The sequence below is a fragment of the Theobroma umbraticum genome, unplaced genomic scaffold (genome assembly GCF_002168275.2).
Source record: "Theobroma umbraticum cultivar Fairchild unplaced genomic scaffold, ASM216827v3 scaffold_204.0, whole genome shotgun sequence".
NCBI lineage: Eukaryota > Viridiplantae > Streptophyta > Magnoliopsida > Malvales > Malvaceae > Theobroma > Theobroma umbraticum.
Genome location: NW_018397267.1, coordinates 4,168,852 through 4,191,606, shown reverse-complemented (window position 1 = coordinate 4,191,606; position 22,755 = coordinate 4,168,852). Strand labels below are relative to the sequence as shown.

The window sequence follows — 22,755 nt, the reverse complement described above, 5'->3', positions numbered from 1 at the left end:
ATTTGGAGTCTTCTAATCAACTACCTTCTTTTTAACAAACTAGAAAATTACTAGTTAAAAAGAAAAAAACCTGGTCACAAAACAAATGGTTCCTTAGTAATTGTTCAAGCCTTCAAGGGCAATTCAATCACCTCCAAAATTTGGCTATAATGGTCACTCCGAAGTTTTACTGCTAACAAAACCCAAAATGAAAAGGAAGAAAAGCAAAAAACCTTCCCTCTGAGAAAAATCTGACACTTTCTCTCTCTTAAGGCACTTTTTCTTTTCGCATTTTTCCTTCACCGGAATATAAAAAAGGACAGAAAAATAAAAATAAAAATAATAATGGCGGTTGTGTGTTCATTGATTGGAGGAACTTAGCAATTGACGAAAGAGAGAGACAGAAAGAAAGCAAACAGCAAAGGCAACCAGCAGTAAGTAGCAGTGTAGTACAAGGAGTAAGCAGCAGGAGACTCTTTCTCTCTCTCTCTCTCTCTCTCTCTCTCTCTCCCCCCAGTAGTCATCAGTTATCACTCACCACCACTATTTCCATTGCTGGAAACAAAAAGGAACCTCCCACCCTGAAAACCAGTAAAATTTTTTGCATCTTTAAAATCCTCAACCATAGATATAAAACATACTATACTCTTCTGCAAAAAAAGAAAAAATCTATAAATACCCAATACCTCTTTTGAAAACAGTTGGACTGTACAAAGGAGAGAGAGAGCTTGGAGAGAAGAAAGCCCAAATGCATAATAGTAATAATAATAGTACTACATAATTCTTTTAGCTTGTACCTTTGCATCATATTTTTTTTGGTTTGTGAGTGAGAACAAAGATCTGGGCTTCTCTTTGTTAGAAAAGAAACTTATTGGTGAGAGAGGCTGGAAAAAATCGTTATCTTTCAAGCTGAGATCTGTTGGGTATTTTTGCTTGCTGGGGTTAGTGGTTACAAGCTTCGAGGAACTCAAAGAAAAAGCTGGTATTTTGTACACCCTTTAAGGATCAAAAGGCTTTGTCTTTGGGAGGTGAAATGTGGGGCTAAAGTGTTGGAACATTAAAAAAGAAAAGACTATGTTGTTGTTTTAGCATGAAAGTTTTGATTCAAGAGAAGAGCACTTGGGGTTTTTGGGTGGAGAAGAAGAAGATAGGAGGCGGATGAGGCTTAAAGCGATTGTCTTTTGTAGTAAAACCGGTTTCGGTTGAGAAAAAAACGAAAAAGATAAGAAGTCTTGTGGCTTTGTGTTTTTGTATTGTTTTTAAAGTCTCTTCTTTGATGGGTAAATTGTCAGCTTTTTGCTTAATTGGAGCTGGTTCTTGTTAAGGCATGGTGTTTTTGCGGAAACAAAGGAGTAGAAAGAAAATTTTTTGAGTGTGGGTGTTCTTATCTGAAGGATTTTGGTCCTTAGTTGGTGTGGTTAGAAGGAGGGGTCTTTGGGGTAGGGGATCTCTTTTCTTGAGGGTATAACTTGGGATTTAAGGTTGTTGTTATATTTGTTTTGAGAAAAAAAATGAGGCTTGCTTCAGCTGGTTTCAATCCACAAACCCAGGAAGGTATGCTTCTTATTTATCAAAGTCGCTCAGTTGCTGTGTCTCTCCTTTTTTTCTTCCCCCGTATTTTTTCTTTAAGGATTAGTTGAGTTCCTTGGGAGAGGGGAGCTGAAATTATCATGTGGCTGTTAGAATTTGGGATGTCCATTTGCTTTGTTTTTTGCTTGAGAAAATGTAGCAGAAGCTGAAACGTTAAAATGTTAAACCCCAGATCAGTAACTCCAGTTTATTTGGATTTACCAAGTCTCGAATGCAAAGCTATAGGAAGATAGCTGGATTTCCCTTTGTTGGTTGGTGGAATTCTGTCTTTATTAATTCCTTCCTTTTTTATTTGTCTGGGGTCAAGAAGTGCATAAAGTTTTGCAAAATTCTACTTTGATTTGATTCACCGTTTCCTATTAGACAAGCTGTGGGTTAATATGTTTATGTCTTGCTGAATTTGTCCCCTTTATTTCGTATATGGTTTTGTTTTTTGTGTTCTGATCAAGCGTTATTTTGGAGTTTAATGCATACCCATATTTCTTGCAAGGTTGGGTTTCTTTTGGCGTCCCTTGACCTTTAGATGAAATGTTTAGTTTACTAATTGGGGGTTTGCACTTTGTAATCAACACCAGCTCAATTCTTTATTTTCTTTTTTCTTTTAATTTTGTTGAAGTGCTTTTACATTAATGCTAAATAGATTTTGCAGGAGAGAAGAGAGTTCTGAACTCTGAACTTTGGCATGCATGTGCGGGTCCTCTTGTTTCTCTACCTCCGGTCGGAAGTAGGGTTGTTTATTTCCCACAAGGTCATAGCGAACAGGTTAGTATGCTTGGACTTGGGTTTAGCTTGTTCTTTGTGATGGATTTTGAAGCACATTTTGTGTACTGCCGATAGTACGTATGTATCAACTTCCGTTTGCTACATGAAGAATAAATTATGAATACTGTTTCACTATTTTTGCCCAGGAAAAAGCAAAAAAGTTATTTTGGAGCGTCTCATCAATACTTCCCTTTCCCTATTAATTGAAAGAATGTAAATAACGTAAGGGTGATCTTCAAATGTCTCCTTGTCACCACCAAATACCATCTTACTGTATGGGCATTTGTGTGATGAGCCTCTCCCTAACTCCAACTCATCTGCTTTTTAGCTACCATAATTGATCCTCCAATGGATCTATAGTGGATTTGAGTCTTCTAGCATACCTTATCCTTTTTTTACCTTTTTACCCTTCTATAGAAAATATTTAAACTAAGTTTGAGTATGATATAAAATGTCAGATGGAAGGAGCTTTATATTTCTGGCCAGTGAAACCAAAGTTTTTGCTAGTCTGGAATTTGGTGGAATTTTTTCATATTACCATCCTATTTGACTTTCACACAAACATTAAAAAATTGCAATATACATGTATTTGTCATCGCAAATCCCTGGGAAACCCAGATCATTATCCCCCCGCTTTCCCTCCTCACCTTGTAGGAGCTGGAATGACTTTCTTCCAGACTTTTGAGTCCCTTCTGCTGTTAATGCTGTATAGATTCTGTTGTTTATGTTGGTTCTTTATATTTAAACTTTGAAAACTATAATTTTTTCTATAATTTTTTTTTTTGGCAAGGATTGGTATGTAAGTACATATTTGAGTTATGATTGCTGATTATTAGTCTCTGTACTTGTGTTAAGCCTGAGCATGGGGAGTTTCAAATGTGTAAATTTTTATGTAAAACTCTTATGTGACAACTCAAGGTTTCACAGTAGTTTCCCTTTTATCTTGATTGTGTTTGTGTCTTAAAGTCTTTTTTATATCAAATATATTAGTTGAATTCATCAATCTGGTTCTTTCCAAATATAACAGTTCATTTTACGTAAATAGACATCATATTCGGTAATTGGACATGCTTTTTGAAGCATATATTGGGGGTTTTCATTGTAGGTTGCTGCATCAACCAACAAAGAAGTGGATGCCCACATACCTAACTACCCAAGCTTACCTCCACAACTTATTTGTCAGCTCCATAATGTTACCATGCATGTAAGGCCTGTTTGGTTTGATTTGGTTTTTGTGATTCTATGTCTTCCTATAGACTTGTCTCTGAAGCCTCAAATTGTCAACTTCAGGCTGATGTTGAGACAGATGAGGTATATGCACAGATGACCTTGCAGCCATTAAGTCTGGTATGCTATTTCGTCTGGATTCTTATTTTGATTTTGCCTGTTTTATTGATTGCCTCAAGTATTGAAGATTACTTGTTCTACAGCAAGAACAAAAAGAGGCTTACCTACCAGCAGAATTGGGCACTCCCAGCAAACAGCCAACAAATTATTTTTGTAAAACATTAACAGCCAGTGACACAAGCACTCATGGAGGGTTCTCTGTTCCTCGCCGAGCAGCCGAAAAAGTGTTTCCTCCACTGGTAAACTGTTGTCACCCTAAGTTTTAATGTCCTCCTTTGCTTTTAATGGTTTATTTCTAATGTTATGCTATTGATTGCCTGCAGGACTTCTCCCAGCAGCCTCCAGCTCAGGAGTTGATCGCAAGGGACTTGCATGATAATGAATGGAAATTTAGGCATATATTTCGGGGTGAGTTGACCAAGCATCCTCTTTTCCTCTTCAACTATGGATAAGTTTGACCAAGAAATGCAATTATCAGCTTCATATTCCTGTTAAGTTGTAGAGAATGGCTTTTTAATTTATCATGTGTGCTCAAGAAGTCATAAGTAATTTTTCCAGTTAGACAATTGAAACTACCTTAATTATAATTGTGGCTACTGTTCATTGTTTGTCATGTTGATTATTGTCCCAAGACTATAAATTGTACTTAACTAACAGTCATTGACTTGTGTGATGCAGGCCAGCCTAAAAGGCACCTCTTGACAACTGGATGGAGTGTATTTGTAAGTGCTAAAAGACTAGTTGCGGGTGATTCAGTGCTTTTTATCTGGTAGGTGTCTGGCTTGTCTTCCATTTCAGCTTGCCTCTACTTGCGTCAGAACAGATTACATTTAATTTTTTCTCTATGTTTCTTTAAAGCCTTAGCAATCTCGTGTCCAAATGTATAATTCTAGCCATTCTTTGGTTGAACTTTTCGGTATGACAAAAAAAAGATCTTGAGAATTCTAGCCATGCTACTTGTATTTTTTGCTTATTTTCTCAGATATTTAGCCAAAAAAACACTGATGACTTTCTATAAAAAAGCTTGATGTGACATTTGTTTTGGTGCATTTCATTAGTTGAGTTTTGGGGTAGAATTATTCCTCATGGACCTTCTGAGAATCATCTCTTCTCCTTACATGTTACGTGAAGGGTGCAGCAATGGAGAATGCTCTCTCTCCTTCTCTCTCTTGACTGTTGTCTCATCTCCAACTTTTGGGGCTCTTTGAAATATTATTTGCTGTAGATTGTTGGTATATTGATGCTCAAACCAACATATTGGTTCTTTTGACAGGAATGAAAAAAATCAATTACTTCTTGGTATCCGACGAGCTAATCGACCTCAAACTGTAATGCCTTCGTCAGTTTTATCTAGCGATAGCATGCATCTAGGGCTTCTTGCTGCCGCTGCTCATGCAGCTGCAACAAATAGTCGTTTCACTATATTTTATAACCCAAGGTATGGTGCTATTGCTATGCATCTAAAGACTCATTACACTTTTCTGTCTAGTGATTTCTTAACCCATCTAAACTTATTCCTTTACAATTCAGGGCTAGCCCATCGGAATTTGTCATACCTTTGGCAAAATATATCAAAGCTGTCTATCATACGCGAGTCTCTGTTGGTATGCGCTTTAGAATGCTGTTTGAAACAGAAGAATCGAGTGTTCGTCGGTAAGTTTCAAATCTTTTTGCTTTAACAGTTGTTTCTGACTGTTTAAAATGGCTTTCCTTATGAAAGGATTAAATTATTCATTCGTTTAACAGTATATTCACGTCTAACTGGCTTTCCTTATATAAGGATTAAATGGCAGTAATGCTATAGAAGTCAGATCCGCTGTTTTATTTGTGCCCTTTTCTAATGCCTTAGATGATCATCTAACAGACCACTGTGTTCTCTTTCTTTGTTTTTTGTCCTATCCCATATGTTTTCTTGTGAATATTGTGGGCTTTGCATCTGATGATTCTGCATTACCCAGATACATGGGCACGATAACTGGCATAAGTGACTTAGATCCTGCTCGGTGGCCAAATTCACATTGGCGATCAGTGAAGGTATATTGAGAATAATTGCCTATATCATCTGTTTATTGAGAATTTTGTTGTTTCGGATTTTCTGTCAATGGTGCTGAGATTTTGTGGAATTAACTTTTTTGCATAGGTTGGCTGGGACGAATCAACAGCTGGAGAAAGACAGCCTAGAGTTTCCTTGTGGGAGATTGAACCATTGACATCATTCCCAATGTATCCATCTCCATTTCCTTTAAGGCTTAAGCGACCATGGCCACCAGGATTACCTTCTTTCCATGGTATGCTAGTCTGCTGCTAATCCATGGCTGTGCAGTTTCAACTATCTGTTTTGTTCTCCTCTCCTTTGCTATGTTGTCTTTGAACATCATTGATGAACTTTCAATGCTTATTTCATTTTATTTGTGTGTGTAACTCTTTGGCCTCCTTATTTCTTTAAATTTGACTTTCTTTTGCCTTAGGCATCAAGGATGATGATCTAGGCATGAATTCTCCACTTATGTGGCTACGAGGAGATGCAGATCGAGGAATGCAGTCTCTGAACCTTCAGGGGATTGGAGTTACACCATGGATGCAGCCGAGGCTGGATGCTTCCATGGTGGGTCTGCCGGCTGACATGTACCAAGCTATGGCTGCTGCTGCACTGCAAGATTTGAGAGTTGTGGATCCTTCCAAACCAGCAACTGCTTCCCTTCTGCAATTTCAGCAAACCCAAAATCTCCCCCGCAGGCCTGCTGCCCTAATGCAGCCCCAGATGTTGCAGCAGTCTCAACCTCAGGCCTTTCTTCAGGGTGTTGAAGACAACCAGCACCAGTCTCAGTCTCAGGCCCAAACTCCGCCACATCTGCTTCAGCAACAATTGCAGCACCAGAACTCGTTCAATAGCCAACAGCAGCCACAGCATCCACTGTCACAGCAACACCAGCAACTGGTCGATCATCAGCAGATTCACTGTGCAGTGTCTGCAATGTCACAGTATGCTTCAGCCTCTCAATCCCAATCGTCATCTTTGCAAGCCATGCCATCACTATGCCAACAACAGAGTTTTTCTGATTCAAATGGGAACACAGTGACCAGCCCTATAGTCTCTCCTTTGCATAGTCTTCTGGGTTCTTTCCCCCAAGATGAATCATCCAATCTGCTCAACTTGCCTAGATCCAACCCTGTAATTACTTCTGCTGCATGGCCATCTAAGCGGGCTGCTGTTGAAGTTCTTTCATCTGGATCTCCACAGTGTGTTTTGCCCCAGGTAGAACAATTGGGGCAAACCCAGACAAATATGCCTCAAAATTCTATTTCTTTGCCACCCTTTCCTGGCAGGGAGTGCTCGATAGACCAAGAAGGGGGTACCGATCCACAGAGCCATCTCTTATTTGGTGTTAATATAGAGCCTTCGTCTCTTCTAATCCAAAATGGCATGTCAAGCCTGAGGGGAGTTGGTAGCGATAGTGACTCCACTACCATACCTTTCTCTTCTAATTATATGAGTGCTGCAGGCACAGATTTTTCAGTTAATCCAGCAATGACACCTTCCAGTTGCATTGATGAATCGGGTTTCTTGCAGTCTCCAGAAAATGTGGGCCAAGGAAACCCACAAACTCGAACCTTTGTTAAGGTCAGTTATCTTCTGTTTTTAATTTATATTTCAAGATTAATGAATCTGGCAGGTCGTCTGAGTTCCATTGGGTTTGTGAATTTTGTTGCCCATGTTTTATGGACACACGTATTTTGATTCTTGGAAATTTATGTGAATATTTTAACTATGAAACAGGTTTATAAATCAGGGTCCTTTGGGAGGTCACTGGATATCTCCAAATTCAGCAGCTACAATGAGCTGCGCAGTGAACTTGCACAAATGTTTGGCCTTGAAGGCCAGTTGGAGGACCCTCTGAGATCAGGCTGGCAGCTTGTATTTGTTGACCGGGAGAACGATGTTCTTCTCCTCGGTGATGACCCTTGGCCGTGAGTTTCTGTTCTCATTTCCACTTTGTATAACATAGTTTTGTTGCAAACCCTAGGATGCAAGTCTAGTTCTTTGGACCATTTAGTTTAATGAATTGTTGCATTCCATCCTACAAATAGTTTTGACATGCATGCACATGTATGAAACTTGGTGGGGTAAATATCAACCCTTTTGGGTTCATGCATTTAAAATCTCTTTTGGGGTTCCACATGCTAACTTCTTCATTTGCTAATTGGGTGACTTCTTTTTTGTCCTCCCACCAGGGAGTTTGTGAACAGTGTGTGGTGTATCAAGATACTTTCACCACAGGAAGTGCAGCAAATGGGCAAACGAGGCCTGGAGCTTCTAAACTCTGTCCCAGTTCAGAGGCTCTCTAATGGCAGTTGTGATGACTATGTGAGCCGGCAGGACTCGAGAAATTTGAGCTCCGGTATTGCTTCTGTGGGGTCCTTGGACTACTGAACAGTTTGACCGGTTAAGATACTATCTCTCCTGTAATATTAGCGACTCTTGCAACCCTTTTAATTTTTATAGTAGGTGGAAAGAGCTGCCTAACTCTAGCTTGAAGTTTATATATATAATATATATAAGCTAATACTGTAATTATAAGAGATCTTTGTTGCATACGTTATTGAAATATGTACAATCCATATTTATTAGGATATCAAATATTTGTGAAGCAAGCTTAGCTTTTCCCCTCACATTCTTGAGTAGTCAATTTATTATGTCGTGAACTGGTGAAGGTTAGAGAAGAAATGACAATGAACTTGATGCTCAACCCTTTTAAAGTTTCCCAACTTTTGAAAACTCCATTCTGGTATGAAATTGGATGGCTAATAAAATCCAAGAGCCATGTGATGGGTCCTTATAGGAACAAAGGTGTCAAAGGCCAACCGTTTCTGCATTCCATTAGTTTGAAAATTGGCCCCCTTTTTCTTGATTTGTTCCAACTTTTGAAAAGTGAGCATAATCCCTTACTTTCACTGTCATCATCAGCTCATCAGCCTAGCGGGGTTGTCAATATCCAACTGAGGGGAGACATATACCATCCATTCGACCAAGTCACTTATTTGATGAAAGTGAGACTAGTCCTTCAAACATATCCTGGAAAAATAAATAAGTTTTAGTGTCGGGGTTGTTTGAAGAACGGTAAATGATGGCATCTAGACCCTGGGAGATATATATATATATATATCTGATGTTCCATTGCTGCTCATCCAGCCGACACAATGATTGTATAATAACCATCTTTCTTTGGGATGGTATTCCAAAGCATCAAGAACAGATTTTTATAAATCAGCACGACAGGAAAATTCATCTAGCAAGGGTGTAAAACATCGTATCTAGGATATGTTTCTGTGCCTTGATAGACTACCCAGGGCCAGATCAAAAAATCTGCTGCATCTCTGTCCCATCAAATTGTGGCTACTTGTGAAAGTTTGCTGCAACTCAATCAGGATGCACGAGACCCTACAAATCGCTAGGAAAACGTAATGGGATCACCCTTAGTTTTGTATCACCCTGGATTAACCAAAAAAAGGTATACTCTTCTTTTGTTTGATCTGTTCCCCCCCGGGGCCGGGAAGGAATCACATGCCGAGCAGCCAGAAGGTGAAATGGAAGGTTTTCAATAATTCCATGGTCTACTTGACGGGGCCAGCTTGATGTCGGTAGACCTGACATGTAGGACATGTGCCCTCATTCTTCCACCCTCATCCACAAAGCCAATTTTCATGGAAATTTCTACCACTAGGGGATAAAATTTCAATGAACTCAAAAGAAGGGGAGAGGAGGGGAGGGGAGGGAGATACTAGTTGAGGTCTCCTTTTTGGGTTGTGGGACTGGGTGGCCACAGTGTAAAGGTGGGAAAAATGAAGGGTTAGTTTTGTGTTTTTGTGATTTGCATGTTGTGGGGCATTTGATAATAGATAGGACTTAGTTTGAGGGATGGGAATGGTGACAAAGGTAGGGCACCCAGCAACAATAATAGTACCAATTAAAGGGTGGGGTTGGGTTGGCAATCCATCAACCTTCCCTCTAAGCCCTTTATGTTTTGGGTGGGAAAAGTTGTCCTTTTTCCTTTTAACTGGCACCGCACCAATGCTTTTGCTTGACCCCATCTCCTGCCAAGCATCTAGCATGGCCAAAAAGAACACGTTCAAACTCGTTTAATACGTGTGAAAAGCATGTCGACAGGTCTTCATTTTTGGGATGGGAAGTACTAGAAGATTTTATGTTAGCTGTAAGAGATTTGCCACTGCCCACTGGTGACGGAGGATTGGTTTTTTCAAGTTTTTGTTTCATCTTCTCGATTACACTCCCTTTGCTTGGTGCATAACCTTTTTCTATCCCCACCCTCTTCATGACCGTGGGGTAGATTAATAGAAATCTTCTGTTACGAGGGCAAATCCTTGGAGAATAACGGAAGATGGTTGGTGCATTACGGTTCAAAGGTTTATGTAAAACAAGGACATGAACAATAGTACAGCAAGGTTTAGTTTTTACTGAAAATCAGATTTGAGATCACTCAGCTTAAGCCATGTTCTTTATCAACTTCGCTTTTTCTACTTTTGACATTTTCAGTTGTCTGAACCCATCAAACTCATGGATAAAAGTCCTTTCCTTTCTTTTCTTTTCTTTCTCACCCTTTGATTACTCTCACCAACATTCTCAAAAGGAAAAATGCATGGTACAAATTAAACAAAAGTCATCCAAAGGAGAAGAGGTTCAGAATTACTAGTGTTGGGAAAACGCCACTTCTCCTCAGAGAATATGCTTGGCACCAATTAACCAAGTCCATGAATCAGAAATTGCTTGGTAATTGGTGTCGCTCCCCGAAGGCGTCAAACAGAAATATAGTGCAGTTCTGGGGTAGCACTGGAGGGAAAATTAGTAACCTTGAAATCCCAGAAGAACCAAAGAGATCAGAAAGGAGCTACTGCCTACTGATGTATAAATGGTCAAAACCAGCGTGCATGCTTTGCCATGGACCATGGTCCTTGGATCACCGAGGCGATTCCAATTTTCAAGCCATATAGATCGGTCATGGAGCCCAAATGATGCTTTAAGCCCAACAAGCCATACCAAACCACGGCGGGTTTGGAGTTTTGGTTGACATGGGTCTAGTCTAGTTAAGAGGCTGAAGCTTCCCGGAGCCCAAGTCTTCAAGGCTACTGGCTGATCTATGCAGAACCAGATTGCAATGAGGGACATAAAAGAGTAGAGGGATTACACAGCTGATTCCCCTTCAAAAAAAGCCAACAGCACAGTTCCACATGAACATTAAGCCATTAGAAACTAGCCCTTGTGTTTAGTTACTTTTTGAACTTCAACTTAGAGGCTCCCTTAAGTCAGGTAATTTGATAATATAATCCTTCCCTTGCGTAATTTTTCTTTTACATGCAAAGAGAAAAAGATTGGGATACTGGAACAAATATTATTCTATGTTTTCACGATGGCTGCTTCCTTTGGAACAAGAGGTACTAGGGTGTGAAAATACTATTGGCATTAACATTAATTGCATCGATTGCAGTATTCATTTCATCTTTCATGTAACAACAACAAAAACTGAGGCCACGCTATTAAATACAACACTCTTGGACCATCACTAAAGCTCAAGACAGAGGGCAAGAGACTTGCTACTTAGGGGCTCAAAAAGTGTATGAGCAATTTTGCTTTTATTCATTGTTTACTATATTATGACAACCAGCCACAACAGATGTAATGGGCTGATGGCATTCTTCCCGTTTGCCGAATGTATTCTGCTTGAGCAGCAGTCCTGTCGGCTTCTCGATTTTTTCTGGCTTCAGCTGCAGCTCGTTTTTCTTCTGATCTTTGACTAGCCATAGCAATCTTCTTCACCACCTTTGCTTGAGCTTGGGCTCTCATTTGCTCTACTTTCGCCTGAAAAGTGACAGACTTACAATTATTACCAGTACTTATTGCTCAGCACATGACCACATAAACGATCTTTTCTGATTGCAATCTTTCTGGTTAAGCAAAGGCTCAAGTCAAATGTTTACAGATTTTGTAATGGCACTTAATTCAGTTAACTGCATGATCTCCACCTAAAACCAAACCTTTTCACAAGGTTCATTTCTGCTGAATCGTGTAAGAGATTTGAGTATAAGATTAACATAAGTCTCTTTCCTACTAATTTTTGATCCAGGTTCACTCTCTTTCTCACTGAGCTTTTACATAACCAATTGCCATCACAGAGGAGCTCAGTACTCTTTAAATTTTCATAATACGAATTACTTTTGAGTATGCGTCAAAAAGGGATTTACATACCTCTATTCTCCGCATCTCTGCTTCTAGTTTTGCTCTCTGCTGACTCTCCCATGCTTGAATTTTGATCTCTTCACGCTTATACCTAATAAATTGACATATGAATTCAGCAAAAGAAAAAAGATAGGACATAATTTTATGAGCATACAATATTGAACAAATTGGCGAAGTATTGGGTCATATGAGAACCTTGCCGTATGCCTAGACTTTTCAGCTTCCTCCCATGCTGCTGCTCGCTTTTCATATTCGATATGTTCAAGCTCCTCTATATTAGTGGTTTCAACTGAAGATGTATTGTTTTCCTTCTCATCTTTGCTTGCCCAAGCAGCGATATTCATCTTGCCAAGCTGGACACCAAGGGCTACAATCTCTCTTCTTGTCTTGAGCTTCAATTCTTGCTCAGACAACTCTTTCTTGCCATTATTAGTGGGACGCTGTGACTCATCATCTGTAGTGTGGTCCAAAGGCGTTGATGTTGGTTCCCCTCTACGGGGAGTTGATGGGATTGAAGATGTTGGGCTTCGGAGTGGGGTTGTTGCCCCTACAGGTGTAGCTGTCCTAGAAGGCTCTTGACTTGTAACAGGGGTCATTTCTGTTCCCATATCTCTCATAGAAACTGATCTTATTGCAGGTACAACTGCAAGGTCAAATCTTAAGGTATGAGATATAGATTAAAGAATAAATAACTGCAAGAAATGAATTGTGAACTAAAGAAGATCAAAAAGGTTTAAAAAGAAAATAATATTGCAACTTTTGTCCAAAATTTAAAAAGAAAAAGAAAAAAGTGGCAATGTTGTGACAGCAGAAAAACCAAACTCTACAAATTCTCAAAAAAAAAATCCTATTTGCGCTCCCTGCAGGGTTAGCTGACCATCAAACCCACCAATTCACATGATTGTTTCAAGGCCCATATAGAAATCATCAAATGCACATGTAATTATATAATGGCTTAACCCACAAACCCTTCGCTCAACGATTGCAAATACATAAAATTCTGCTCCATCAAATGAATTCCAGCATGAAACATAGCATCCATTTGGAGTCAAGCAGACTGGAAGAAGCAGTTGCTCAGCCCCATGACTCAAATCTGTTGCATGCGGATCAACATTCAATGTTCTTAATCACATTATATTGCAAGTGCTCATTACGGTCATCTAATGGTACAGTAGACTATATATCAACCTGGATGTGCAGTGCATCAGTAAAAATGCAGCAGCAAAGTGATAAAAGCTCAATGAGCAAATTTACCTGTCGTATCTTCTGCTGAACTTTCCCCCTGAGCCACTTCTCTCAAGTCCTTACTTTGAGGACAATGATCAATTGACAGATTCCCTCCATATGCTTGAGCTGAAATTGGATGAACTCCAGCAGGAATAAAAGAGAACTTCTCAAACGGCATCTGCACAGCAGATTGACAGAAATCTACCCTCTTAGTGTCAGCTGTGCGATTAACAGCTGACCTCTGATCATAATTTGCAGATTCTGGAGCAACTCTCACCATATTTGTCATGTGAAAGCGATTTGCTTGGTTCTGAAATGCATTCTTCTTAGCATAGGTAGCTTGCAAATTTTGCCTGTTCATTATCCATTTCTCTGCATCATTCCACTTAGATGACAGAGGTCTTGAGTATGACCTTGTCATGGAATTAGGAAGTGCTCTCTCCCCTTTGTGAAACTCAAAGCTTGATGAACTAGCATTACTATCATAATCAAGATTTTCATCTTCTATGGTCCTTATTGGATGAATTGCACTAGAATTACCATTATCACTCTTTGAGAATTGCTGCAACTTAGAACGACCCACATCGATGCTCTCCCTTGGCAATGACTCCTTTGGTTGGCTAGAAATTTGATCGTTTAGGCTGGAATCCAACACTGTCTCATTGGATATTTTGACAGGTGCAACATCTAAGCTGGGAACTGTGATTCAATCAAATATGTCAGGCGATTAACACTTTTAACATAATGCAGATTTAGATAAAACACTTTGCATCTGCTCCCTGTCTAAATCCAGGCCAAGAAGCAAATGGAATCACATTTAGCCGTGTTAGAGCTACTATTCAAATTTATGTTTCAACAAAAAAAATGAATAATACTTAAAACAACATGTTAAAAGTGCATGTAATTTCAGGCGATAAGAGCTTCAAAAGTAGCAGAGTCCTACCCAGATTAAAAATTTTCCGAAGCTTAGCTACTAGCATCATCAAGGGCAAAGAAAAAAAAAATTACTAGGTTTGCAGCACAGAAGAAGACCAATATAAAGGTAATAATAATAAAGAGAAGGAGAGAGACTAACAAACCTTCCTCATAAAACTCTCCATTCTTAGAGGCTAATAGACTGTTGACAAACTCAGCATCCTCAATCCTAGAAGGAGATGTCCTTGAAGAGTTGCTGTTTGATCCATCCTTCTTTCTATGAAGAGGACCCATCAGCTTCATCCTCAATTTACTTGGTGAAATAGAGATACCGCTCTGCAATATAGATCACAAAAGAGATTTCAAAGGAAAGAAAAGAAAGAAACTGTAATCCACAGCTTCAAATGATAAAAAGAAAGCTTCCCTTTACGTACAGTCAGTTTACCAAAGTCATTTTACTAAGCCCATATTAAACTTTTGATCAAATACGAGAAAAAAAGATCATGATCCCTTTCTATTGCCTTCAATCCATCAATAAAGAGAAAATGTAATACAAACAAATTAAACCTTCCCATCACAACCAACTTTAAAAAAGAAAAAAAAATGAAAATGATTCAACTTCCTGCCTAAAACAAGTGAGGACAACCAATTCCCAATTTCCCATCATCTTCAAAGCCTCCATTTTTAGTAAAATGGAAAGAAAAAATCAACCCAATACCAACAAATTGTTTGGCCTCACTTTTAATTCAACAAAAACTTTGAACTTCAAACTTTGTTTAAAACCAGATCAAAACAAAAACCAATCACCACCCAAAGCTAAGTTTCTTTTTTTCATTTCACCTTCTAACTCCCTTTCTAAAACAAAGTTGCCATTAACAATTCATCAACCAAAATTTCTAAACCCCATTAGCTTACAAAAGCTCAAACAACAAAACAATAATGGCTTACCTGAACTTTGTCTATTCTCTCGTACTCCATTAGATTTCTCTCCTCTCTTTCTCTCTTTAACTCTAATAAGGCGCTCAGTTGCCTTTCTTTCTCTCACTGTAGAGTTTCTAACTCTCTAAGTTAAACAAGCAGAGAGACAGAGAGAGAGAGAGAGAGAGAGAAAACATGACAGTCTCTGTGCGTTGAGTGTTTTGTATCCTACAAGTGTATATGAATGTGACCACTGTTGAAACAATGGATTCCTCTCTTCTTCTCACTTCTCTCCATTACAACCTTCTACTCCTTCCCCCTTTCTGATCTCGCCACGTCATCACTTCAGGGAGTCGTCTGACGTGGCAGTATCAGGGTGGGCCGACCTATGTGAACTCTTGGTCGGCGCTGTGAAAAAGTTCAACCTTTGAACACAAAACTAGCCCGAGGAATCGCCAATTACTACAAAAACGATTTCTTTTGTAGTAATTCTTTTAATTAGAGGGTAGTAAGAGCTGGGTTCTTCTTTCTTCAACAAAAGACAACGAAAAATATAGAAATGATGAAGACCACAAGGCCTCGAACCTTTTCAGGAACTGCAATGATGAAAAGTGGAATTTTATTTTGCTTTAATAGTAACTGCCCATTGCCTTCTAAAACAGCAGTTGGGTCATTATCAATCATTCACAAAATTTGCAAATATAGGATGGAAACTCCATTATTATTACACTTTCTTGGTTTTTTTTTTTTTGTATTCACTGTTTTGAGGATTACCTATGTTTAAATGTTTACAGAAAAGCGTATTTGAATTTAGTAGTAAAAGAGAAAGAGATCATGTATCTGAAATGATAATAATGCCAGATCAATCAAGTCTAATCCTTTAATTTATGTTCTTTCTTTAGCAATTAATGACCTGGAAATTTTGACTGGTTGGGTGGTCCTCACTATTCCAATGTTTGACCAACGTGGATAACTACATTTATTGTTATAGTACAATTAAGATTTTCTACCCCTTATTTATGACCCACGTTCTGCACACAAAAATGTAAATAGTATCGATAAGTGAATAATACGGTCCAATTAGGTAATTAGTTTTTTTATATTTTTATTAAAATAATAAATTTAATTTTTTATATAATAATTTATATAAATTGAGTAATTACATTTTTTAAAATTAACACTATCAATTTAATTATTATAAATTTTAATATTTATATATTATTTATGTTGATATAATATTTGATTGTGTTGATAAGATATTTTTTTTATTGATGTGATATTGAATTATGTAGTATTTCACAAATGATGCAATGGTAGTGTTGACAATGATATAACTTAATCAAATATTGATGTTAGTTTTACAAGTATTAACGTGAAATTGTCTTATATGAGATTACCGTATCACAAAAATGTTTAAACTACTTAACTACTAATGAATTGTGATTAATCAAATATCCTAACAAATATTATGTTTTAGGGCATATTTGGATAAAGGTGAACTGCATAGGTTAATTCTCTTTGAAATATTCAATATTTTTACTTTTCACATTTTATTTTATCACTATAAATAAATAAGAGATTTCTTCATAGGTTAGACTATGGATTTGAAAGTACATTTCTCTATTTCTTCTGGTTCCTTTTAATTTGCTCCATTTGTTTGGGATATATTCAATACTAAATTATTAGACTTGAAGAATCAACATAGTTGGGAATTTGGTAAAAAAATGACACATCATTGGAGTCATAATTCTTTCTTCTAAAGCTTATCTTATGTATCTTAATAACGCAAAGTGTATAAACAAGCTAACAAGAGTGAACCCAGGGCTACAGGCCTGGCACCCTACCTCCTGCAAGAATAAACAATGAAAAATCATATGCTTGAACCCAAAAGAGCAGTTGGAAAAAGACATGGCTCAACCCCTTTTTATAATCTGGAGATTGTTTGCTTCTACCTTTGACCAACGTCGGGCAAGGGTGAAATGGAAGCAAAAGATGACGCCAGGACCGTACCAGTTACAAACTGAGATAAAAACTGAAGAAAGAGTTGTTGGTTGCGGAGTTCAAATTGGCCAATAAGGTTTGTTTTCCTGACCAGTGTGTCAAAGGTTTGGTGAAACCCGAAAGATTTTGGCAACGTAAATCTAATGTGATTGACATGACTTTTTACCAATTTATCTCGTAGTTATCTCAAGACAAACGGAAGCCTCCAAAGATTTACCCATGAAATGTTTTTACTCCCTACTATCCCCATAGCAATTGGTCCTGGATTTTTTGCCCACAATTTAGCTTATAAAAAATAACCCTCCTACCGGCCCGCTTTGTGATTGGTCACTTCGTGATCGGATTTGATCATATAACGCTAAATCGGTGCTCTCAAAGTGAGTTCAGAGAGATAAATGGTCGATTGATATAAAGAAACTCGTCGATGAACTTGAAAAAAGAATAATAATATTTTAGATATTTTATGTTTAATGTTAATATCATTTATGTATTTATAATTTAATATTTTTTTTGAAAATAAATAAATTTGTATATAATTATAATTAAAATTTTAAAAAATTAATGTATTTTATTCTAATATTTACGTTGAAAATGTAAAGAACACAACAAGACTCTTGATAGAAAATTAGAAAAAATTAAGACACTTTATACAATATTTTCCCTAAGCATGCTATGAAAGGGTTTATGGCATTATAAAGAAAGCACTTGCATTAAAATTGTTTAAACATTTGGTGAAAAATTTTGTCATAGTAACTTCTTAGAATTTCCAAAATTCAAAAATTAATATAAAAATAATAATATCATTGAGATTAAATTATATAATTAATTTTTATACTGTATCAAAATGATAGATTTAATCATGATACAATAATTTATAAAAATTGAGTTTTATATTTTCAAAATCGATAATATTAGTCTAATATATTAAATATTTTCAATTATTTATATTAATACAACGTTTGATTATATTGATGTGATTTTTTTTTATACTTATAAATTTATAATTTTTAATAAAGAAATATTAAATTTTGATGCTTCAATATAATTACTTAAAAAACACTAATTAAACTAATTAGCACCTTGTAATTGCTCTTATTATTATTATTGATCTTAATTCGACGGTCTGCATATTGCAAGATTTCCAAAAGTATGATACACGATTTTTTCATTCTTGGGTACAAAGATCTGATCCACGATAAATTGAATAAAAAAAAAATGCTACCAACAAATGAAGGGTGGAAATGGACGCCGCAAATCTCGCAATGCCGACTCTTGAAAAATCAAACAATAATCATATTTTTCAACGATTAAATATTTTATAAATATGATAAGAAATAAAATTATAATACTAGTGGGAGTTTTGAATTCCTCGCAGAGTTTTTTACGATTATTTGAAAGGCACATGATTGTAAGGGAGCAAAGGGTAGTAGTAATATTCTACAAAACAAGGGAAAAAAAATAGAACGAGGGAAGGTAGGAGCTACATATTCCTCCTTTTTAAGTCAAAGGGTCAAAGATACTCGGGAGAACACATCCACCAATGTCCTTTATTTATTTATTTTATTATTCCAATTATTATTATTATTATGTGACGGGGTGAATGAATGAAGGAAGAGTTGTCAGAAAAGAGAAGGGAAGGTTTCAGAATTCTATAATGTGACCTGCATTTTTTACCCTTAAAATAAAGGGACCCTCTGCCCTGAACCCTGTTGGGGGCCTTGGGGCATTAACTAATTAAATCCCATTTTTAAATAGTGAGAGAGAGAGAGAGAGAGAGAGAGAGAGAAAGGGACATCTGGATTCCTCCCTTGCTAATGTTGCTTAGGGTTATAAGATTTGATAGAGCAAAGTACCTAACCCATCCTCTCTAAACTGATTTTTTCATCCTCAAAATGTTGCTAGGCCTCAGGCAAGGGGGAAAGGCTTTATATCTATTTACTAGAAAAAGGAACCTAATATCATCATCTTTTTCATTCTTTTTTGTCTTTTTAATGATCTTGAGACATGTGCTGAAATCAAATTCAGAGGCTTCATGATTGAACTCTCCCAAACTTAGTTGATAAAGGGGTGAACTAAGAATTACTCATGTGAAAATTTGTAAGATAGAAGAACATAAAAAACCCATTATTTTCAGTCCTTTGTTTACATTTAATGATATGCTTCCATGGGTTGAAAAAGGAAAAGGTTGAACTTGAATAAGTTGATATCTGCAAAAGAAAAAGGCAAAGGTGTGAACTTGTATTGATATAAATTATTAAGGCTGTTTTGGTAAAGAAAAAGTTTATAACACTACTTCTTTTGGTTAAAGATTAAGACATCATTATCAACATTTCTTAATCCTTTATTTACTAAATAATGCTAAGAATGGATAAGCATTCCAAGGTTCTCTCTACATAATAAGGTACAAATTTTGGGAAAATGTTAATTAGGGTGGATTTGATAGCACCGCTCACCAAATGGATAGGATATAATTTGGGCTATTTGGGATATTGATTGGACACTTGATATTTGATTAATGAACTTAGTGCAGTTTAGATGAGAGGTTTTATATCACTTTCCAAGGATAACAATGCCATAAGACCAGATGTAACATTCCAAAACAATTTTCCAAGTTGCTAGAGTCACGGAACCAAATTAAGATTTGTCTTTTACCAAATGATTTTGGCATACTAGACCTTAGCCCCTGGGTGTATTAAGATTAGAGCTTCTTTTATCTTCACCAAATGTTCCTAGGCTACAAAATCCAATGCTCAACCTTGGAAAGCAAATAATCCTAAGTCCTAACGCCATCCTGGGGGGAAATACCTTCGAGGATTCCAAGGTCTTTTTTCCAGACGTATTAAGAATTAAGGGCACTAAACTCAACCATTAAATGTACAAAAAACAAAAAGTAATTACCCTATCCACTCACTATAATTTTATTGTAGGCACGATGCCCTAGGGACAAGTTAAAGGGTCCCCTACCTCTTATGATAATTTTGATGAAAAGGGAACGGGTGGGTTGGGGGTGTCCTAGGCCGCTAGCAAGCAGTTCTTTCCATAAGCTTTTCCTTGGAAGAATTTAGCCTTCAAGCTAGGTGTACATTCTTTATATAAATGTGCCGTAATTAAAACAATGATGTGGGGCTGAGTAGGTTGTGGATTTGGACATGTATTCACATGAAATGTTCCCATTGTCACCTGGTCTATGTCCTTTTTGTAATTAAAGGCAATGGCATGGATGTCGTTGGCCAGGGCTCGGCTGGCCGGCCCTTGGATGGCTATAGATGTGAACTTGGTGACTTGGCCAACATTTTTTGACCAGGTTATCTTCATGGCAAGAAGAACCCCAAGAGGCAAGAGGGGCTCTTGACACACTTACCTCTTTCTTTTTGTTTTTATTTGGGTTCTTATCAGTATTTTATATATATAATTTTAAATTATTCAATTTCAATCATGAATTATTTAGATGAACCCAACACACATAATTTCATAGACTAATATTGTATACAATTAATTGTAAGAGATATACAATGGCTTGTGGGGTTGATTTGCAAATATGGGAATGTGCCCAACTTTAGAAGAAGCCATGGAATACGGCTTGAGATTGGCCTGAAATTGTGCTCGAAGAAGATAATGTCATTTGGGACTTGACTATACAAATACTTCGAATAGTAATTGCATTCCATGATGCAATTACCATATGAAAATTCTTCATTTTTTTTTTTTAGTCTGCCTCTTGAGTTGTCTTAATAAGTCAGGTGATTCCTCCTACCACATTGGATTTGATAAGGTACGACTGTCTCCAAAGTTGATCCTTAAAAGTACAAATTTACCTGGCAATGTATGATGATGTACCTCTTCAGTCTTCATAAATGAATGAAGATTATAAAATTGTTACCTATCTTCAATACTTTTGTCTCTTGTCTTCGTCATAAAAATTGACAGGGTTCTATGTCCATCACAGGGCAGAGCAGAGCAGAGGTCAAAATTTTAACCCCTCGGGTACCTGCAAGATTGCCTGATCTTCTCTTTTTCTGCCATTTTTTGTTTTCTTGCTTTCTAGCTGCAAACCTGGAATCCCTTTATGTTATCTCTCTTCTTGGAATCCCCTGTACCACTATGTCTTGCAAGTTCCAAAATACCATTATTTTGCACCCTAACAATAAAAATTAAGGAATGTGGAAGGAAATTCAAAAAAAAAAAAAAATCTTTAGAATGGAGGGAAATCTGGTTCAGAAATTTGAAAAAGGCTGGAAAATGTTGGTCAAGCCTGTAATTTAATGTCTTGTGGAATTTATATTGGCAGGACAATCCAAAATTTCATTCATGGCATATAAAGACCTTTGTCCGTATTCCCTCCTAGCTACTTCCATTCAATTCATCATAAAAAGTATCCAAACTTTTTTCAAACTTTCTCAACTAATCAGAGAATTTTTAGACCAAATCAGACATGGCCTAGACTTAGTCTTACATGTGCCTGTATAGAAAACAACAGCTCTTATTTAAAACTTGATTTTGTTGTGGAAATTCCATAGTGGGACATGACAATGGAGGGAATACTAAGTTGGACTTGTTCAAAAAAAATGGTGTTTGACTGAAATGGAGCAGGGATGATCTTCCATCTTTCTCATATGGGTCCCTTAGTTTGTCAACTTTTCCTCCAATCTTTGAAAGTTCTGGTCTGTAAATCTCTCTTCTTTGTTCAAAAGTTTCAGACATTAATATGTCTGTTTAGCTTTAAGGTCAATCATGGAATAGGACCCTTTGGAAGGAGAACTTCTTGAAGGTGGGATGGGCACAATTCAAAATTCTCAATTGCCCTTTAATGTGGGTCATGTAATTCATTGGAGGGCATGTACTTTGTTTGAGGATGGAATTATGGAAATCTCACCTACCAAAGATATTTGATTGCTTTCAAAAGCTTTGGCAATTGATGTTGATTCACCAGGAAACCTGGCAGGGGTTAGTTAAAGTGATTTATAAAGTTAATTGATACCAGCTTTTGTGATATTGAATATCCCAAAGCCAAGTTGTGAGCTAAATGAAAATGGATATAGGATTAGGATATGATGACCCCGATCAAGTAACCTCGTATCATATCATCAAGTTGGTTGAGAGGTTGAAGTGCTAATTAATTTGCCTGCCTACCATTTAACTTAACGTGTACATTATAACTTAACGTGTACATTATAACTTGGTGAATAAAGGAGTGAAGAGTACAGATTCTATTCCCTCTTTGCTTCTTCAATTACCTTCATTGAGCTAAAAGCAACTGTTTCTACCTACCTTTACCTTCTGTCTCCCACTCAAGAATTCATGACCACACCCCATTGGAATCTTGGTACTTTTGAGCTTCCAATTTCTATCATTTGCAACGATTGCCACACCTTATATTACTGTGGGTTTTGAGCTTTGAAGATTATAATAACATTTATGATTAGTCATAAAAGCTTGATGGCTTAGTTAAGGTGAGAGTTTAGGTTCATAGTGTTCTCCTCTTGTATCCGTAAGAGGAAAAGATAATCATACTTTAACAAAGAGCAGCTTTCACGTATAAAACCTGAAATAATTGATCCGTAGCTGAGGGTGACAGGCTCCATCAAGTGGTCCCTAAAAGTTGCAGAGTGGGACTAACCTGCTATATTCACCATTTTACATTGTCGCCTCAGAAAATTAACACCTTTAATGACCCAAGAATTAAGTTCTTATCGACTACTGCTATTTTCCATTGTTTGGTTAAAATTTCAGAGCGGGGCTAATGAATACTAATATTACAGCAAAAA

General features: G+C 37.1%; 2 protein-coding genes across 3 annotated transcripts; one reads left to right on the top strand and one right to left on the bottom strand.

Moving 5' to 3' along the window:
• The first annotated feature begins 419 nt into the window (after positions 1–419).
• ARF6 (auxin response factor 6) lies at positions 420–8,349 on the top strand. Of its 2 annotated transcripts, none has more exons than XM_021439506.2 (14): positions 420–1,533; positions 2,210–2,331; positions 3,437–3,535; positions 3,622–3,678; positions 3,762–3,917; positions 4,002–4,086; positions 4,357–4,447; positions 4,952–5,116; positions 5,209–5,331; positions 5,637–5,712; positions 5,819–5,966; positions 6,147–7,300; positions 7,457–7,647; positions 7,912–8,349. In XM_021439506.2, the coding sequence occupies exons 1-14, from the start codon at positions 1,491–1,493 to the stop codon at positions 8,108–8,110; spliced, it is 2,709 nt and encodes a 902-aa protein (XP_021295181.1). In that variant the 5' UTR covers positions 420–1,490; the 3' UTR covers positions 8,111–8,349. The 2 variants fall into 2 exon arrangements, with proteins under 2 accessions (XP_021295181.1, XP_021295182.1); XM_021439507.2 differs by having other exon boundaries at positions 421–1,533; positions 2,219–2,331.
• A 2,768-nt stretch (positions 8,350–11,117) lies between these two features.
• Positions 11,118–15,567, bottom strand: LOC110424091 (Remorin family protein). Its single transcript, XM_021438590.2, has 6 exons — positions 15,020–15,567; positions 14,236–14,407; positions 13,184–13,855; positions 12,125–12,572; positions 11,939–12,020; positions 11,118–11,551 (listed from the first exon to the last, which is right to left on the bottom strand). Exons 1-6 carry the CDS (start codon positions 15,047–15,049, stop codon positions 11,345–11,347), a joined length of 1,611 nt encoding a protein of 536 aa, XP_021294265.1. The 5' UTR covers positions 15,050–15,567; the 3' UTR covers positions 11,118–11,344.
• Positions 15,568–22,755: the final 7,188 nt, after the last annotated feature.

Bases quoted from the DNA above. Each gene is read 5' to 3' on its own strand.
- ARF6 (XM_021439506.2), top strand. From the start codon at position 1,491: ATGAGGCTTGCTTCAGCTGGTTTCAATCCACAAACCCAGGAAG. The intron at 4,448-4,951 runs GTAGGTGTCTGG...TTCTTTTGACAG, and splicing joins GATTCAGTGCTTTTTATCTG to GAATGAAAAAAATCAATTAC. The intron at 5,713-5,818 runs GTATATTGAGAA...TTTTTTGCATAG, and splicing joins CACATTGGCGATCAGTGAAG to GTTGGCTGGGACGAATCAAC.
- LOC110424091 (XM_021438590.2), bottom strand. From the start codon at position 15,049: ATGGAGTACGAGAGAATAGACAAAGTTCAG. The intron at 12,573-13,183 runs GTAAATTTGCTC...TTGACCTTGCAG, and splicing joins TTCAGCAGAAGATACGACAG to TTGTACCTGCAATAAGATCA. The intron at 11,552-11,938 runs GTATGTAAATCC...GTCACTTTTCAG, and splicing joins CAGAGATGCGGAGAATAGAG to GCGAAAGTAGAGCAAATGAG.